Below are 20,079 nucleotides of genomic sequence, written 5' to 3' on the forward strand. Positions count from 1 at the left end.
CACGGCCGCTGTAAGCTCAAGTGGTCGATCGCTTCATCCTCCTCCTCCATGCAAAGAAAGCGCCGGTTTCCATACCTCATGCTTCTCGTACAGTACGTGGAATAGTGTGTGGGTGTGTAATGGTGACTAATCCAATTTGCAGTCTTATTCTGTATCCCTAGTTGTCACTGAGCCCTTAATCTCTGCGGAGAGAGAGAGAGAGAGATTCTCACAAACTAATCTCAAGCTTGTGTCTGTCCACTGATCCCTGAGAATAGTTGTGTGTTTTCGGTGAATGAACACGAGACCGTAGCCTCGGTGCCGAGCGTCTACAAACCCCTCACTCTGCTTCTCATGCATTGAATCAAAATGGCTTGTGGATATGGTCGACTGGCGGTGAGATGGTGAGGGGCTGGACTCCTGTTGTTGACCTGACACCGCTGTGTGCCGCTGCTCCGGATCGTCCTCCGACCAGTCACCTACTCCAGAGGGTTGGCTTGTTTGTTGCCGGGGTTACGCTGGCTGGTGAGCACAATGTCGGAGCACATGCAGCTCTCCCTCGCCTTGTGCAGGATCGGGCTTTACACGGTAAGAAATTAATACATGTGGCTCTCTGTTGGTTAGAGAGCGGCAGGGATGTTTGTGTGTTTGTGTGGTGAATGGAACGCCATTAGTTTAACCATGGTTTTAATCTTCCACTGTTATGTTTTGAAGCAGATACCGACCAAGCGCCAGTGGCTGCTGCTGCTGCTTCACTGTTGCTTGGTCACTGAGTAGAGAGAGAGCGCGCTTCGCTCCATTCGAGTGGGTGTCAACGGTATATTAAGGTGGAACAGGTGGAGAGCAGCTCTGTGATGTAAATTAAACGTACAGAGAACAGGCCGTTCGCTCTGAGTATCAAGGCTGTTTCTCGGACAATGGAAACAAAGAGAGATAACTGTGCTTTATTCATGCATCTCCATTCAGCTGCTTGGTCAGTGGTTGTCGATGAGTCTTAAGCACAGTGCACTTATGAATGGATACATTAATTTGATGCAACAGATGGAGGCAATGTGGTTAAAGCTGTACTCGTCTTCTCTTTATTGGTGAAAGATGTTAAACATTAATGAAATTGTGGTGTTTACCTGTTTTATAATATCCAACATCAGGTGTTTTGGTGAAATGTTCAAGTAGAGCTGGGTGATATGACCTAAAAATGATAACATATATTGTGTACTGCTATACCATGATTCTGATATAAATACATATGTCAATATGTTTAAATTTCCTTTAGAGCACTTTAACAATCAGTTAAAGTGTGATTTATTTGGTCTTGCTGCATATTTTTTTTCCAGATAACTGAAAAAAAAATCTATTCACCTTCCGAAATATATAATATATAAACACTCAACATGTATATATGCTATGATATCACGTCTTTTGCTCTCTTCAGGCTGTTCACGTTTCTTCTTGTGCATCTCAGACAGAGAAATCCAAAGGAGAGAGCGAGACAGCGACATGTCAGAGCGAGGCTCTTGTCTGTGGCCTTGTACTCGATAATTGTGATAAAACTATTTACTACATCGTACATTGAACAAGACACAATGCATGGAGTATACTTCAGAGATCTCCTGCCTCTAGTTTGCACCAGTTGTAATTTAACCAGGGCCTCATGTTGCATATTGTCAGGTTCCCTGTTATTCCCTGACTAGCTGAGTTAGTCAGGGAATAACAGACAGGAGTTATTTTTAAATGGGAGCGTTTAACATTTTGGTTTTGCTTGATTGGCATGATGCACATTTAAAACTGTTTCTCAGCCATGGCTAATCTTTTCAAAACACAATAAGTGTAACTACAGCAGATGGGCATTAGGTATATTGGAACTGAAGGTAACTGAACATGGTTCCTCTGTTGAAGCCTGTGGTGCTTTTGTGGATCGTGAAGGCAGTGAATGCGTTCAACCCTTTCCATGAGTGTACGTGCACAGCCACAGGACATGGTGAGCACAGCCCAGAGCAGTACATGTCATTACTTGTTGTCAAAATGTTGAATTGTGGGTAGACGGTATGAAGATATGGAGATTTTTAAGGCTGATAATAAGTGAGGCAGTTTGACAAATGGTTTTGGACCATTCGTACCATTAGCATGACGACCATAACAGCTTTCAGCCCCTCACTATGATGGACTGTGGGATTATTGAGTGCGTGAAGAGGGGATCGATACAAGTCTAAGGCTAAGATTGTGTAGTTCAAAGAAGTGATTATTTTTATTGTCTTGTGGGCATTGAAGAGATTGACGCCCCTGCTGAGTCATCACAATATCCCATAGAGCAGTGTGCAAAATCCGACCTCAGCATGTGATGCTCTGGGAGACCAATACTGTGATTCATCCCCACTGCTGTAACATGTATGCAATACAGATAAGAACTTTGTGGTGAGAGAAAAACTTCACACTGACCTAATAATGAACTGTATCAGTGATTTTAAAGCATTTTTAGATTGTGCTTTTCTCTTTTAGGTTTATAGTGTCTTGCTCTCATTGTCTCTTTGTGAACAACTGACCAATCATGTCATGACTCGATATAATCGACCATGTTCCTGCTGATTGTTCTCTGTGAAGTCACCCACTCACACTGTGCACACCAAAACGAGCAAAAGAGGCAGCATGTTAAACCTTTGTGTAGTAATTAGTTTCGTAATTAACTAACCATGTTAGTAGGCATCTTAATGTGTCTGGTTCAGCAGGTGATTGATTCATTGATCAGATAATACCTTGGCTTCACATAAACCAGATAAAGGTCCCCAGATCCCTTTTTAGGAAATGCAGTAGCTGACACGGGCCTCCTTAAAAAGGTAATTACACATTGGGGCTCTGGAGCCTAAAGAAAAACTATGCTGTCCATCACTTTGAATGAAACAACACAATACAGTGACTTACTAGTCTAATTCATTAGAACAAGATAGACCTTTCCACTGGTGGAATGAATCAATGTCAATGCAGACGTTGTGAGGAATAATAAAGCATTATCATTATTATACAACACACACACATTTATTGGCCTAGAGATCATCAATTTGTGAGTATGAGTGAAATCCAATGCTGAACTAGAAATAATAACCTTGGCCATGGTTTTCTATGGCAGTGCTCCTGTTCCCTTCTTGTGTGAAGTATGAATCCAGATAAACAGTCCAATCATTCCACAACCCTGCAGAGCTACTGCTGCATAAGTTGGAACAAAAGATCCCTTTGTTCCAACTTATCCTCGCATACATATCTGACACATAATGCTGCATAAATCAGATGGTATCATATTTAACTTCAAGGTTTCAGCTAGATTTAGTTTGAGCCCTTGGTAGCAGCAGGTGACATGGGGCATTACAATAATTGACTGTGTGCACATGCAACCATAGCTACTGCTCTTTAGACCTTGTCTTTGCAGGATGCCTTAACCATTAAGGGTCTAAGTGATCGTATTGGGCATCTTGTGGTCACCTCATTATGCTATTAATGGAGTGGAACATGGCTGTTCCACTGGTTTGCATGCTCCGACCCCAAGGCCACATCATTCAGAACAAGACTTTCAGGACTGGGTCGTGCTTTATGTTTGCCAGGAGATTCTCCAATGATGTTGAGAAACATAGCCAAGGTCAAATTTTTATCCCTCATACAGACCTGGAAAATCATCCAGGACCGTATTTCCTCCACTAACTCCCTTTATAGTGGTCTAACATAGAATCAATCCAACAGTTCTGCAATAATTCATTGTAATTTTTTAGAGGGTTGTTCTTCTTCAGGGCTGCAGATTGTGGTGACAAAGATTGATGGATGTATCTGTTATTTTGTCCAACCCAATCGCATTGTTCAGTTTTGGCTGAATAATTGAGATTTTTAATTATAGAAATATTAAGTTTTTTTTATACACAAGTTATGGTCTTTTCTCTACTTATTATATACATTTCACATTTTTAACGTGTCATGGACAAGGTGGTTTATAGATTATAAAGTCTGAAAAATGAAGTTGTATGTTTTTTGCAGCTGCCACCACAGTGGTAACACCTGAATCCTCCAGTCTACTACAGAAAATACACATTTGAGTTTAGATTTTACAAAAAACATTCAGTTTATTTTCTTAATTTAGGTTCAATATATTTGGTTGTGTTTGTATTTTCTTTTTATATAGACTTATTAATTATAAGTTCATGGTTAAACTGTAAAATGTGAAGCCTCAATTACATTATATATGGCTGATATATCAGGAACATTTTTACATTCTAAAATCAGTGTTTGGCTTTTTTGTTGGTCTGACTCAGTTTTTGAGTTTAAACATCTCTAGAACATTAAAATAGAAGAGTCTGCTGCACACAGTTTCTTTCAGAAATAGAGCAGAATGCTGTTCTCTGTATCATTTTACCTGAATCATTTATCAGCCTCTTGCTGAAGGCTGTGTTTGACACCCGAGGAGTGAAAGTGTTGTGATGGTGTCCTTTGTCCCCTGGGTTCCTCTGCTGTGCAGTGTTTTTTCCTGGTACCACGGGCCTGATATGTTTGTCTTTACTCATCAGCTGCGAGCAGCCCCCTCCTCCTGTTACCTTTTTACACCAATGCCTTATCCGTTTAGAGTTGTGATGTTACCATTCCCACTCTCCTCCCTCTTCTTTCTCTTTTAAGTCGGCCTTTGGGTTCAAGATGAGCTACTGGTGTCATCCAAGCCTTTACTGTTCTCTAACTGTCAGTGATTCCTTCGTGCCGCTGATGTTTTTCCAATGGATCTGCAGCATAACAACCTGGAGTTCTTGTTTCATATTTGTTCACTGTTGGATCAGAATTTTGCAAGTTCAGCCCGGCTCGCCACTTAATAACAGGACAGTTTTGGAAGCAGAGTTTCTATGCATGCCTGGTTTCAAATAGATAACTGTAGATGTTTCCAGCTGCAGTGTTCAAAGTTCACAAAGACGCCTCGGTGAGAGTAGGAAAACACAAATGATTGACCACGTGGCTTCTTGAGCTTAGAGGTTAAATGTCTGTTGAAAAGTTTAATTAGCTGTATATGAATGTAACAGCTATGTAAAGGGAGTACTTTTATTACATGTGACGGTTTTCTATTCCCCATTGTACTGCATCGTATTAAATACTATATTTGCATAAAATGTAATAACCTATTTAAATAGTGCTATAAAAAGCTGAAATAGCTAAATCGATGTGTTAATTGGTCTTTTATCTGTTTTTATGTCAAAAGAACAATATGATAGTGGTTCTAATCATATTTCTTCCATCGATTACTATTTATCCATCCAATAATAAAGCTTTTTAGTTCCTCTCCTGTAAATTCTGCCAGTTCCCGACTGGTCCACAGGAACCGAATCTGTCCAATTCAACAGTTAAATCCACAGGCGTAGGCGAAGGTGGTGGAGAGTCGTAGACAACAGAGAGCAGGCTGCTGTCGTGAGTCTGCATGTTGAGCTGCTAGTCAAATCTGACACTGAGTGTGTGTGCTGCACATTCACCAATATTGGCTACTGTAAACATCAATTAATATCCAAAGCATCTCCCTCCTTGGCCTCATGTTTCTTTCACACATGTAAATATGCAGAATCAAGCAGCACTCTGACATCTGTTCCACGGGGTCTTTACAGTAGAGACAATCTGCAGTCGACACAAATTTGCCCTTCAACTGTCGAGGCTCTGAATTCACGACTTGTCCTGGCAGTTGGTTTGAATACAAATTCCTTTGATATCATTTCGGAAAGAAATCTGAGTTGCAGTGTTTGGAGGAAATCCCAACACCTACCTCTGAAATGACGATTGTTGTCTGCGAAGGCATCCTGTTCTCAGGAGGAGATATTTTTAGCTGTCTTATCTTGATATTCTCCAGGCGTTAGGGTGTAATCCACTCTTCTTTTTAACTCTTTATCAAAATGGTCCTAACATGAGCCTAGAAAACGAAAATTGAATCATTTATTTGGAATAGATTGTTTTTTTTATCTCCGTCAAATTGTGTCCTTACAATTATTTTAGCTCACATAGACAAGTGAAATGCAATCAAATATTTATACATATTTTCGAAGCCTTCAGGACTCATAAACCCTAATAAAGACCTATTGTTTTAGTCGTGCCTGTTATGTCATCAACAGGTTTTTGCACCGTAAATATACCTTTTTTCTCACACTGTGTAAGCGGCGTTCATTTCTAGCTCACTTCCGTCCTTTTGAAAGGCAGGATGGGAGCAGCCAGTGCCTCATCCTGGGCCTGGAATATCCCACACTTCAAAATAAGCACAGTACTTGGGGGATGAAGATTGAACGATCACCAAGGGTCACCCTCACCCTATAGAGTACCGTTCGGCTGCCGGTCCCTACAGGGGATTTTTGTCATGTCAAGGATGTTTGGGAAGGAATTTGGCTCAGGTTGTTTGTGGGAAACAACAAAGAATAACTTCCTGTTTTAGATCTATTGGCTGACAGAGCAGGGCGACGCCCCATTCGGCTTTCGTGCAATGACTGTACCAGGAACTTTTTACGGGACCACATTCTTTCTAGGCATGCCAACAAGTTGTTGGACATTAAGAAGACTTTTTGATAAAGTGTAACAAAGGTGAAAACATGGAAAACCTACAGTTACAGAGGTTGAGTCGTAGGGAAGCATGTTTAATAGTGCCAGCTAGTCATGGAGGTAGGATAGAAAAATGGTGTGACCAAAACAAGCATGTTTATTGTTTATTGTGGAGGATGACATATGACCTGAAGCTAAGGAAATGCCACAGTGAAAACTTATATATTATCATACATGGGAAATAATGCAGAACATTACACAGCTTGTGGCAATAGGATAGTATAATGTGTTAATGTGGCAAAGTTGTGGCAAATGTAAAGTTAGATTATATATTTTTTTTTATGCAATCAGACTCAATGTCTCTTAATATCCTTTTAAAACTGTGGGGATTTCTCAAATGATTATGAGTCCAGTTTACTTTTGAGTTTTGATGTTTGAGATTCAACAGTGAAAATAAACTAAACATCAACAATGCAAGTCCCCTAGTTTCGACTTGAAACAAATGGACTCTACCTTTTGGGATCAACATAACATATTTTAATATCTAGAAATAGCTGAAGGGAGTCTTCACATTGTGTTGCATCAAGTAGATTCAGTCGAAATTGAAATAAACGAATTTGCATTAGTTACACCTTTTATGTAATATAATCATTCATCTGTTTATACATGAACCAATCTGTTCTGTTGTCCTGTATTCAGAGAGCTCACTGACAGTGCCCTTGACTGTGAAAACCCTATCCAGCAGGGTTTTGTTGTTGTGAGACGTCTTAAAGGGTATTTCTCTTACACAATAGTCTTTGTTGCCCTGACATGACAGGGACCCATCTTCACATTGAGCTGGGGTCCGCCTGTAGCACATATCCTAATATGCTTGTCCACAAGCCATTGTAATACCTGAGTGGGCAGCAAATTACTTTAGCAGTTCAAGCCAGAGGGCCTCTTCCTTTATGCGATCTGTCTCATTGGCTAACGATCAAACCGAGTGAATTCAGATGGTTCTAAATGCAGACTGCAACTACATCTATACAAACAACAGGAACTGGTCTCGCTTCTGTTTACTTCTAATCAAAGTTTGTTGAGACTTTACAGGACGTGGGTGTTTTCTTATCATTATTAGATTGAAGGCTTTATGTCAGACATTTCTTTTCCCTCCTCTTGGCCCAGTTCGAATTCAACAGCTTTAAATGTAGCGGCAGGCTCCAGTGGAATATGATTCAATCTGTTTGTGATGGATTGTCATTGCAGTCAGCTTACTGTTGTTAAAGCTTTCAATTCAAAGGGATTTTTGATCATCCTCATATTTGTCTATCTTGGAACCAATCAACTGAAACCAACACGACTTTCAAAAGGTTTTGCCTATGATGCCAGAGAGCGTTTACAAAATATGTAATAAGAGACAGCTCATAGCTGTTATGTGAAATTAGTCTGATTTGTTCCATTCAGGATAAAATTCTTCATGTGATTCATTTATGAATGGTAAAATTTAATCAAGTTCCATTCAGAAAGAAATCACATTCCTCAATTAAAACCAGTCATCCTCGTACAGTTAATGTTCGCGTTGGTGCTGTTTTGTGCAACTCGGAGAACAAATGTACATACACCATTTAAAGACTGCAAAATGCAACAAATGTGTTGAGCAAATTGTTGTAGGAGGTCTGGGAAACTCTGAGACAAGACAAGATGAAGCTACATAAATAGATTAATTTGTAAAGTTATATTTTCCAATGCTAACTTTGTTTGTGAAGTCATCTTTTTTTAAAGGGACTTCAGGTGAATATACTTCTCCACCTCATGTCTCTCGTTGTCTATCAGCAGCGCAGTCAGTCCAATCGCTGAGGGACTCCTAATTGTGACAGGGGAGCTGGTGCTGGTCATGCTCCAATTACTATTTCTGACAGCTCCATTTCCAGCTGCATGATAAAGACGTCCCACCATGTTCAACACAAGTAATTAGACAAGTCTCTGCTGTGCCACAAGAACAGAATCAGGTCAAAGGAACTTTTGAAGCAGCGTTAACAACATTTTAACTGTCTATCCAGTAAGATTTAATTTATCATACATATGCTGTTCCCACTGTGACCTGTTCCCCCCACAGATATACTCCTCTTTGATCAGTGTGAGACCAAATCCCTTATCAAGGGGTTTCCTCTTCCAGTTTTGTTCAATGAGTGCAGATATTTTTGTCCTCATGTGGAGGAGGTGTGACTCAAATTGATGTGGGCAGCTGTATTCTATAACTACATAGACATGCATACAACCCCATATAATCATTTGGTAATTGCAAGCTCCCTTCTTAATATATATGTCATTCAGAGTTAAAAACAAACTCTGCTCTGATACTTTCACTCCATCAAGTAAACTCAATCTTCATGTTTGTTTATTGTCCTGGTGACCAGGGCGGATGCTTGTTGATGAGTGATTTACACTTATCTTTTAATCCGATATTTATTGATTTAAATCACAAGTTTGTCGACAGTATTTTGTCTGCAGGGTTGTAAGGGCTGCTATTTTGCACACAACATTTTACACGTAGAAAAACACATTTATTCCTCAGAGTAAGGTAATGACAAGTGTTGCTCTGTAGGTACTAAAACTCACAAATTACAGTAGCACTAATATCAATCATATGACTCCCAGTACACACAAAAGTCAATTCAAATTCTTGTATTGACATAGGTATAGGATGTTATTATTTAAATTCTACATTCTACAAATGTTCTCCCACTATTTGCAACGTCAAAAGACGTTTGATGTTCCCTCTAAAAACACACAGGATGAAACCTGTTGTTGTACAATATATGTCCATAACAGGGCAAAGGCACATCTTCTGATAGACTACTTGTAGATCCACAAATGAAACTGTTGGCTGTGGAGCTCCATCATGTATCTATAGCGCTGGATTGCATGTACAACCTGATCCTGGATAACCACAATTATATTGTTTACTAATCAAAATCTGATGTGTTTCCAAAGGTGTTTTTGTTCTCGATGTCTCCAAGTGCAGATGACTCTGTTGTTGATACCACACGGATGCTGTTGAATTATTCTCTTGTCTCAGCTTGACCTACATTCACGTTCAATCAGTGAGAGCGACTGTGACTCCTGTGTTTCATGCTGGTCTCTCTGTGAAGCCACTCAGGCCTGTGTGAGAAACTGTGAGGCAGACGCTCCATGTAGTCCTCAATCGAATGTGTTTTTTCTACAATCAAATGTCTTTTTTTCCTCTTGAGATTGAATCATGTAATTGAATTAAGGATATTAGTTGACAGAACGGACCCACTGTCTCCCTCTCGAAAGACATTGACGTGCAGAACAAGAGAATCCGCTTTCCAAGAAAAGACTAAATAGACCGCAGTACTGGATTAATCAAACGCACAATTTATGGTGAGATAGCAGAGACTTTCTTTCAGCCTTTGTCAGCTTCATTTGTGGAAACATTAAAGCGTCTCTGCTGGACGTCAAAGGATGAAGCTGTGCTGAGAAGTGTGAGTAATAAGTAAGACACTGAATCGTGGTGGTGGGTGTCTGACCCCTGCAGAGGTGCTTCTCCTGTATTACTGGTCGAGCCATGTTCATGTCATGCGCAAAATTATTTCTCTGTTTCCGAAATCCCTTGTTTTAGGGTAACACTGTCACCGCTGACAATCCACTATCTGTTCTCATCTCAAACATGTAAACCTTCCAAACTGGTTTTATCTCCGATCATTAACGATTTACATACCTTAGATGTGCTCCCCTGCAGTGTTATGAGAGTGAGGATCAGGCTGCCTGGGCTCTGTATGTGAGTGAGCTGCTGATCTGAAGAAAGGCTGATGGCGCCCTCTGTTGTCATTAAACACACATTGACACAAACTCTAATCCAGAGAATGACTGAATGCGCTGATGTTTTGTCGTTAATCTTTTATGCCAGGTTACTCTTTTTTAATGCCCATTGCATAATGCAACTCCAGCTCCATCCCTGTGTCCATTTAAAACCCAACACTGTTTGTGTAGCAAGGTAGTGACACAGACTAGTGCGTTTATAGCATTGATTTTTAATGTTAAGAGGGTTGATAGTCATTGGTTTTATGTGTGAGGCCTCAGGCGACTACAAAATGTTCAGAGTTCAAAGAGGAAAAATGTCCCAAACCCAAATCACAGCAATTTTTCTTTTAAGGCAGAAGGACTTAAGTTATCGTTATTGCAAGTTGCTTCCAAAATCTGATAAAACCATTTACAGTGACATATTGAAGCAAGACATCACACAAGCTAATAAAGACTAACACTGAAAAACAAGTCCATAAAAGTGTAATTCAATGTGCTTTGTTCTGTTTTCTGTTAGAAACACAAAGGGCAAAGAGTGGTTGTAACTCACCTCACAGGAATTCAAGACTTGTTCAGATGCACATTGAAAAAGAAGATGATTAAAAACTGAGTGATGCATTAATACAAATTTTCTCTCCGGTGATGAACCTGAATTAAATTGTGCCGAGCTGCTGCAGCCCAGGTTATTGATAGGAAACGCTGCATCTGTTTGATTACTTGCTTTTAACATGATAATCCTGTATTTTACTGACTCATAATTTCCCCTTTATAGACAGAATACTGTATCTACTGTCTGTGAGCTTTGATTTAGCACAGGTTCTACATTTGGTTTCTAAATTCCCATCATCTGTCAAACAGCTTGAGATCCTTCTTCTTGAAATGTAGTGATGTCGTCCAAAAGAAGCAGCTTAGATCAATTCATCGCTTTTGATCCCAGCTTCAGTTCACTGTTCATCTTGTGGATCTTTTAATCCTGACGTTTGTGCCACTGTAACCAATAAGCTATACTGGTCCCATTACAGGTTGTTCTTGTTAACATTGATTAATCACATATGCCAAGGAGGCTATTTCTTCAATGCTGTTTGACTGTTGGTCTGTTGGCAACAGCAACTGAACCGATTTTATTGAAATTTGATGGTAGGGTTGAATATGAGCTAAGGAGGAACTCTTAGCAACTGTTTTTTTCTTCACTTTCTTTAACATTGGGACATAGGATAGGTTTATATATTCATTCTTTCAAGAAATAATGCAGAGATCTTGATTAAAAACAGTCAGTGAAATCTAGGAGTATGTGCTTAAGGGGACTGTTGTCCACTGAATGTGCTCTACTGAGTAACATTCTAGTTTGTAAAGGTTTCGTTTTTTGTACTTTGTCTGATACCAACAGGCACAAATGCCGATTTAAAAATATCAGAGCAAAATGAATGTCTTCAGACTTCTGAGAAAAGCAGAAAATGTCAATTTTTGAGAAGCTGGATCCAACGTTTGTAACGCTGCCATTTGAAACCATGGTTTGTGTATTTTGTGTACTTCAAGTATACCAAAACAACTGGGTTCAGTTATATGTATATTTTGATTCCAAACTAATACAGACAATAAAAATTCTTCGGTCCTAGTACCAGTCACTAAAATTCCCTAGTGTGTCCTCCAGGTGGAGCCATGTAGTCACAGATCGGCTCAGCTGCAAATTCTGAAGATAGTTTTAAAAATGTCCCTCTAATATATTTCATGGTATTAATAGACTGACATCTACATTTGTATTTCACAGCACACACAGCCTGGAATTAAACTGGGAGAATGAACCTTAACATACTTACTGGAATTAGATGAACAAAGGCATCAAAGCTCTATATGTACCAGTCATATCCTTCTGTATTTAAGGGGGTCACATACTTAACCCTGTGAGGGAAATCCCTTTCATGTTTTAATAAATATTTTACATCACATGCTTAACTGTGGTTCATTTTAAGAGGCATTAACAATCAAGGTCGTAAGATGATGTGGGAACCAGGATGCAAACTGGTGGTTTCTCTTATAGCTGAGGTAATATGTAATCACATGTAAAAGCCACATCAAGTGGACTGTTTGAAGGGATTTTATTGTTTGCATTCATTTCTAAAACTTCAAAAACTAAAGTGAAAGGAGACACGTGAATGAAATGTTGAAGAATCCTCAGCCCAATTGATGGTAGCAGCCTATAGGAATTTACCCTAAACCATTAATTGTTGAGTATTGTATTTTCTATTCTTGTCATAGTGTAACTTTACAAGAAGATTTCACATAGCAAGGCATTTAAAGAGCGACATAACCAGACTTTCATGACTTTCATCTGCAAAATTGAACTACAGTTAAAGATGATCTACTCTCAGCAGACTGAAATTAAGTTAAAAAAAAAATCCAAAGTACAAACCACCTTAAATCCCCCCATCCATTAATGTCAGGTTAACACCAGGTGCTTCCTTTCAAGTTGGTTTCTCTGGATCTCCGTTGGACTTTTTGACATGCAGGTATTTTTTCCAGTCCCTTATTATACACATTCATCTACATGAGGTTAGGCTAGATACTAACCCTGTGGGGAGCCAGGCCCCAGGAAGGACTTAGGCTACCTCTGAATCAGGTTGTGCTGCACAGTGTCACAGGTAGGCCTGTGACGGATCATGGCACAGTTGGCCTCTGTCTGTTCTTTCCTGTCTCTGACTAAGCAAATGTTTCCCTCTGTGCTCGGTCTTTTATGAAAGCTGCTTTGCGCAATACTGGCATACGCATAACATCTGTCCATCAGCCTTGGCCCTTACTCCGTTTGTGTGTGTGTGTTGTGTGCATACACCGGGACGTTCTTCTATTTGTCTGGTGTCCATCTCTTTTTCTGATAGTATGATTTTGTTAGTAATGGGAAGTCTTGTTTTGTGTTTTTTCTGGATCACGGCACAGTCCTTGAACAGCCTCACATCGCACTCACTCTGTCTTTTATATAATAGTTTATTTTGTCATTTACAAGAGGCGATTTCACAATGAGTGTTAGAATAAGTATGATCTAATAAGCAGCACTCACTTTTATGAACCACCTCCGCTCTTGCCTGTTGTTTGTTTGCCTCTCAGTCCAGTGTATCCGGCTAGATTGACTGTTTAGTTGTGGTCGGCCGATCAGAAGAGTATCTGTGTGGTTGATCCACTGCTTTGTGGTTTCACAGTTCCTCTTCAGTAATTACACTGAGGATGATTGACCATCCAGTAGGAGTCAGGCTAATGCAGAGCAAACATGCACTGAAGACCCTTGAATGATAAACATTTTCCTCTTTGATACCTTACTGTACAATATCCCTGTTAAATATTTGTATTTAGCTGTTTTAGGCAGCTAAAAGCTCAGCTGAGTTATATTAATAACATATATTGAGTTCTGTGCCCGTCCCTGTAAAGACGGATGATGGATTTGTATAAAGTGATACGATTTTTGTCCTCTTTGAAGTAGAAGAGACATGTGGTGTCCATTGGCTTGAGTCGAACACTCTCTGTGTGGGATTTGGTCGTGCAGTTTGTATAGTGGTAGCTTGCATACACATTTTCCTGATTTTATCCACAGACTTTTCTGTCTTCACCATCTTTCACACACATGTTGGCTGCAGTCAGAAAGTATTAGGACAGTGGCACATGTTCTGCGGTGTCGGCTTTGTACTCAGACACATTGGATTTGAAATAAAACAGACTATAAGGTTAAAGTGCTGTCTCTCAGCAATGATTTGAGGGTGTTTACAGGCACCTCAGTGTATGAATCGTAGTCCCCCCCCCCCCCCAAAATGCCATGGGACTTAAATTAGACTGGAGTTGACAGAATCATGAACCCATCATAGTTTTGTTATCTTCCCTGGTGATGATATCCTAGGCCTGTTCTGCGGCCTGCTTCACTTAAGTCTTGATGTAAGAGCTTTTTTTTACCACATGATAACTTTCTTCAGCAAGTGAAAGGCATCAGTATAATTGAGGACACACAAAGACTGGGCCAATCATGAGTGCTCCTTTTGTTGTTTAAAAACAAACAAACAAACAAAGCCCCCTCTCTGATGGCTTTGGACGCTTTGTTGGATCTTCAGGATCAGTGTCCGGACACTGCTATAGTTAGACAGCACACCACTCTGCACTGCAAATGCTTATTTTCTGTAATATTTTAAAAACAATGTGCAAGGGATACTCAGGACCACATAATTTTAACACTTTCTCACGTCACTGCACACACACATACAACTAGGTGCAGGGGAACCTTATTGACCCATTCTATCTCCTGGATCAATCCTCAGCGCAGGCTGGTTGCATATGGATGTGCTGTATGTATATATATATATATATATATATATGTATATATATATATATACAACACCTGGAGGTTCACATATAGCATTTCCTTTGGACCTGGCGGTGTGTAAGCATGTCACTGGATGATCCAAATGTAATTGCAGGCACCATCCCTCAGTTTGGCACCAGAGCAGCTTTGCTTAGGTGGGTTTGGATCCATGGAGACCGCAGTCTGGTTCTGATTAACTTAATCGCTTTGAGACTGTTGTTCTGGAGCAGTTTGCTTTGCAGAGGAAATAGCTCAGGAAAATAAAATAACAAACAAGCAAGCGGCTCAAAAGCAAATGTGGTGTGTAAACAGTTCTCGGGCAGCGTTTGATTGGTCTTCACAACTGTGGCCATTTCATGGAGCCACTCCCCGAGCCCCCAGCAACCTCATCCCTGCACAATTAGTGGGAGGTGAATGGGTTTATATGGAGAGTTGAGGGGGAACCCGTTAAAGTTGGCATCCATAGCAGACTCCTCACAATGGAGAGGACCCCCATAAAAGGTGGTGAAGCTGTGTACCTGACCCAAACATAACGTATTGATGGAGGCATTTGTCAAAAAATGGCGCCCATGGGGTGAGGAAGGGTAGGTGAAAGTGGATTTGAGGTTTTGAGGCGGGCCCTACAAAGAGTCCGCCAGCCACAACGGAGGGGCCCAAAGCGTGTGATTATTAATTCCTGATGGCTTCCCAGCCTTTGGAAATCAGGGGGCCGCAGGCATCAGATGTGTGGAAGAGGCAGAGGAGCGAAAGGCCTGTCATTATCATCACAGAAACAATGCTTGAATTTGGCTGTCATGCATTTTTGCCTAATTGACTGTTTTGATGCAGTTTTTTTTCTTGTCCATTTTGTTTTTGAGGGGGCACTGATGCCCCCCCCCCCCCCCCCCCCCCCCAACTCCCCGGTCTTGATGAGGATAACTTGGTGGGCTTTCAGCGTCACCCAGCAAGAACCTTCCGGAGGTTCTTTGATGGCAAGAAAAGCCCCTGGAGATCTCAGGGGCCTCATTGGCCTCGATTTATGTATCAGCACCGTAAACACATTTTTGATTCCTGACAAGAAATGAGTAAGGAGAAAAAGTAATGTATGGAAGGCATACAGTATGTATGTGAATGTATGTGCTATATGATGTGCGCACGAGCGACCGAGTGGTACGTGTGTGTGTGTGTGTGTGTGTGTGTGTGTGTGTGTGTGTGTGTGTGTGTGTGTGTGTGTGTGTGTGTGTGGTTAGAGCAATGAAAGGGGGAGGCCAGGGACCCACAAACCACATGAGGGGTCTCCTTATTTGCATAATTAACTGTTGACACTAACTGTGCTTAATGAAGGCCTATTGAAGTCACTGACCCTTTTACACAGCCAGCCCCTGGGAATGAGACAGAGGCTCCTCCGGCAAAGGTTAAAACAATGTGTCTGGTTAACTTCTGACAAACGCGCCGAAACGCCCCAAAGTCTCAAAGATTCATGCTCAATGGTCGAGGTTATGGCGCAGAACGACCTGCGATTTCCCGGAGCAGAAACACCACCAGATGTTTGCTGCTGGTTACTCATCGCTCATTATTAGTTTTTTGTTCGACAGAATTGCGAGAACTGGGATATGTGTAAGCAACTTTGATAGCTGAGTTCCCTTTCTGCAATATTAACAGTTCCAAAGAACTTGTTGTTGTTTACTCCATCCAAAAGGCTTTGTTTGGATACAGATGATTACACTTAAATTCCCTTATGCAGTTCCACGAAACTTGGCTAAAGGTCTTTAGGTCAAATATATTGTTTGGGACCCAGGAAATTTTCCCTAGAATTTAACATCAGAGAACGATTCATGGATCTTGACGAATCTCAGATATATTTAAAGGACTGATATCTCCTGTGTGTAATTAAGTCCAGGGACTGTTAGGCCTTTTCAGATGTAATGGTGGAGATATATGCTCCTCAGTCAGTTTATTTTGTATTGATCTTGTTACTAATATGATTCTTAGGAAAATGACGTTTTTTATCACAAAGTTTAATCTGTTTGCTAAACACTGTTGGTCAGACAATACGTTTTTGACGTCCCTCAAAACACACACACAGGCGCACAGTTTCAATTGTGGGTTTTGTAAGTATCTAATGTATTTTATTCTAAAGCAACTTTACAAAAACGTTGCCACTGGGTTCACTCTTGAGTTATATCTAACACTAACCTATAGATAGCCTTGCTTGGGGAAGGGAGTTGTATTTAGGTTGCATGTATAAGTCCATTATTAGAAGAGGGTGGCACCGGCCACGTTTTGGCCAATAAAACAGCAGAAATGAACTGAAAGCCTACAGTGTGTTAACTGGAGATGAATAGCAAGAGTAGGCTGTGACCAGTGCTTGTATTGTGAAAAACACACACACACACACACACACACACACACACACACAGACAAACCACTTGGCATGTAGCTGGGATCCCTTCATACATGCTTGTAAATAATTTATTTAGTTGTTTTCTATGCATGAGTTAGTAAAATCAGTACTTGAACTACTTTTATAAAAATCTGCTCAGTGGTTTCTCTGATGCATCTAACTGGAGGTAGACACAGTTCAGCTTACGAGTCACTGAAAAGGTCCTCTTCACTTAGAAAGACACACTGAAGTTACACAAACATTTAGAGTTTAGGGTAAATTTAACTGTGGCACTCTGGATCACCTGTAAAATTTAATGCTGAGGATATGCACATTAGAAGTGGAGCCCTCGATATGTTGTCACAGTTGTCAAAGATTAAGACAGCCGCCGACCGACAGACAAAAAACGTCTGTTAGGGGAACTTGTCAAACATCAGAGCCATCTTTTATGTGTTATGACTAATTTCTTCCTATGCTTCTGAAACCACTTGGTCCTCCCTTAATGTCTGTCAATCCTCTAGGGTCATGACACTTCTCTTCCCGAAAATGCCCCTCTGTTCTCCTTTTGGCGTCACTGTTAGTAGTTGACTCCTATTAATGGCTTTTCCATTTTGTTGGTCTTAAAAGCCTCCAGAGGCCTATCTACCATTCCTGTCTAAGGTCCGTCGAACAGAGGGATTCTCTCTCTCTGTGTCTTTAGTTTGTCATAGGCCGCCAAAGAAAGCTTTTCTCTCCTCTTCCCTCTTAATCCACACACTTTGACGTGTTCAACGAGGTCACTGGGGATGTTATGAATGATCATTGTGAATCTGTTTGCGTTGAAAAGGCTTTTCCAGTCTCCCCCACCCCCCAACCCCCGCTCATCAACCTAATTCTCGGCTACAGCACAATGTATAAAAACAGATTTATTGTTCAGTTGGTCCCCATCAGGTTTTTTTTTCCCCAAAGGGGCCTAGAAATAGTTGATGGGAAGGGGTCTTTCACATTTAAGGACAATGTCCTTAAGTTTGAAACTTTCCCACACTTGTTTCAGAAAGGGGCCCTAAGATCTGTTTTTATCAAAAATTGAGTTTGTCATCAATAGATAGATGCTCTATGAATATATATTATAACTGATGTAAGTGGGGCAAGTACCCTCCCCATCCACCCACCCTTTTTATGTCTATGAGATGTGGCGCCCCCCACCCCCCTTGGTTCTTGCACACTGGTTTGAGGGCCTTCAAAAGGGGGCCCCTCAAGCTTTGATCCTCTATATGGGTGCGGAAAAACATCTTTTTGCCCTACACTGTGCCCAGGAAACCAACGTTTTTGCCGCCGCCGTATGCTAATGCAGCCAAGCTAATCACCCTACCCAATTACAAGATTTATATACCGTAATGGCACCCAGTGGTACCCCTTTAGCCCTTCAGTTCTGTGGCCCCTTATCTACCCTCCGGATGTCCCATGGAGCAAAGGTGTCTTCTGTCTGTGAATGCAGCTGCCTTGCCACCACCTCAGCCTCGAGCTTTCTTTTACAAAAAGAGGGTAACATGAAAACAATCCCGTGGGTGGGCCCCTTAATGCTGTCCCTCTCGTTCTCCATCTAATGTACTTTTCAAGTAAATGTCGTGAAACACACAGTAGCTCTAAGGTGGACTCCAGACAGATAGATGTGTCGGGGGGGAGCTGCGGCCCCTCGGTCTCCTCAGCATGTCTAGGGCACCTGCTGCTTGGATTATATTTATCCTATCAGTATCTTAACCATCAAACCCATTTCATCTTCTCCCCATCATATTAAATTGCGCTCTCAGTGGGACTATAATTTCATACTTCAAAAATTCTTCCTCATTTGTCATCCCATGTTTTTCTTCCTTCTCTGCCTTCAGCCTGATGAAATGTAATGTCTAGTAGTGGTTGTGTGTGTGTGCGGGGTGGGGGGGGGGGCACAAAGGTTATGAACTCTGTTGATGAGGGGACATTTGTAAGAAACTGAGTGTTTGTGCTAAGCGATAGTGAAAGTTCGACCCCAGACTGCAGGGTAGCCCCCTCCTGGCCCCTCTGAATGGGACATACATGGAGCCTGTGAAGTGCTGGCTGAACCTGCCAGAGCTCTTGGATCTTTCCCAGCTTCTCCTCAGGTGAACTCTTGTCCTGCTTGTTTAAAGGGAGAACATGTTCTTCCCAAATAAAAGGACAGTAATTCAAAAGACAATCTAACACGAGATGTAATCCATGACTGTTTTTTCAAACCTCACTCGTAGACAGTGAACATGAACGATGAGGGGAAACACCATCTCGGATATTAAACTTTAAAAAAAGCCTGTGCATACTTAACTCTGGGAAACAGCACTTTTTGATTTTAGCAAGTTATATTTCTTATTAACTTCAAAGAGAGATGGAGAGTTATGAGTTATTCAAAACATTCAAAAGGGTAATTTCAGGTGTTGCAGGTTGGTTTATGAATATAATTGCTACTCGAACAAAATAGTTTTCTCACATTAGTTTGTCCCTGAGGTAATCAGTGTGAATCAGTAAATGCTCTCCTGGACAGTCTTGAGAGTGTAGGTGCTGTCGGTTTGCTTTGACCTGACAGATGGCTTTGTTTTTACAAAATGGGAATCATTAAAAATAACTTAAATTGTGGGAGTGGAATTCTTTATTCACGTGTTATTATAGCCAACCGCTTTTAGAGTTTGTTTTTTAAGACTAATGGTGTGGTTGTGATTTCCAGTTTAGTTTTTTGCATTAGTGGCTCATGTGCCTGTATGTTAGTGGGGGCAGTAACAGAAACAGGAGTTGAATTAGTCACACTGCTTATATGCAGTGCACATTTGTTGTCTTGTCCAAATTCTTAATACGTCTGTAAACTGTATTTCATTATTGACATGACAATCTTTTAATAGAGGTTTTCATTGCACAGGAATGTTGACCAGACCACCTTCAAATATTACCTGTTGTCCAACAAACTAAGTCTAGTGAGACTGTCATTCAATTAAAAAACACATTTCAGGCACTTTAAAGGTCAGAGCGTCTGCAATGGCTTAGGGAAGGGTGCACTTGTTCTTAGTGTTTGTGTGCCTGTATGTGTGTG

General features: G+C 40.8%; 1 protein-coding gene across 2 annotated transcripts in view; it reads left to right on the forward strand.

Moving 5' to 3' along the window:
* LOC133939462 (ADP-ribosylation factor-like protein 15) overlaps positions 1 to 20,079 on the forward strand; it is an 86,557-nt gene that overhangs the window by 6,009 nt on the left and 60,469 nt on the right. Inside the window, exon 1 of one of the 2 annotated variants that reach the window (XM_062381567.1) lies at positions 337 to 567. The exons of the other annotated variant lie outside the window; for it this stretch is intronic. Within the exon in view, the coding sequence (XP_062237551.1) occupies positions 514 to 567 (54 nt within the window). The 5' untranslated portion in view covers positions 337 to 513. Of the gene's footprint in view, positions 1 to 336; positions 568 to 20,079 lie in introns of those variants that run through there. 2 annotated transcript variants of the gene reach the window in all.

The sequence above is a fragment of the Platichthys flesus genome, chromosome 3 (assembly GCF_949316205.1).
Source record: "Platichthys flesus chromosome 3, fPlaFle2.1, whole genome shotgun sequence".
NCBI lineage: Eukaryota > Metazoa > Chordata > Actinopteri > Pleuronectiformes > Pleuronectidae > Platichthys > Platichthys flesus.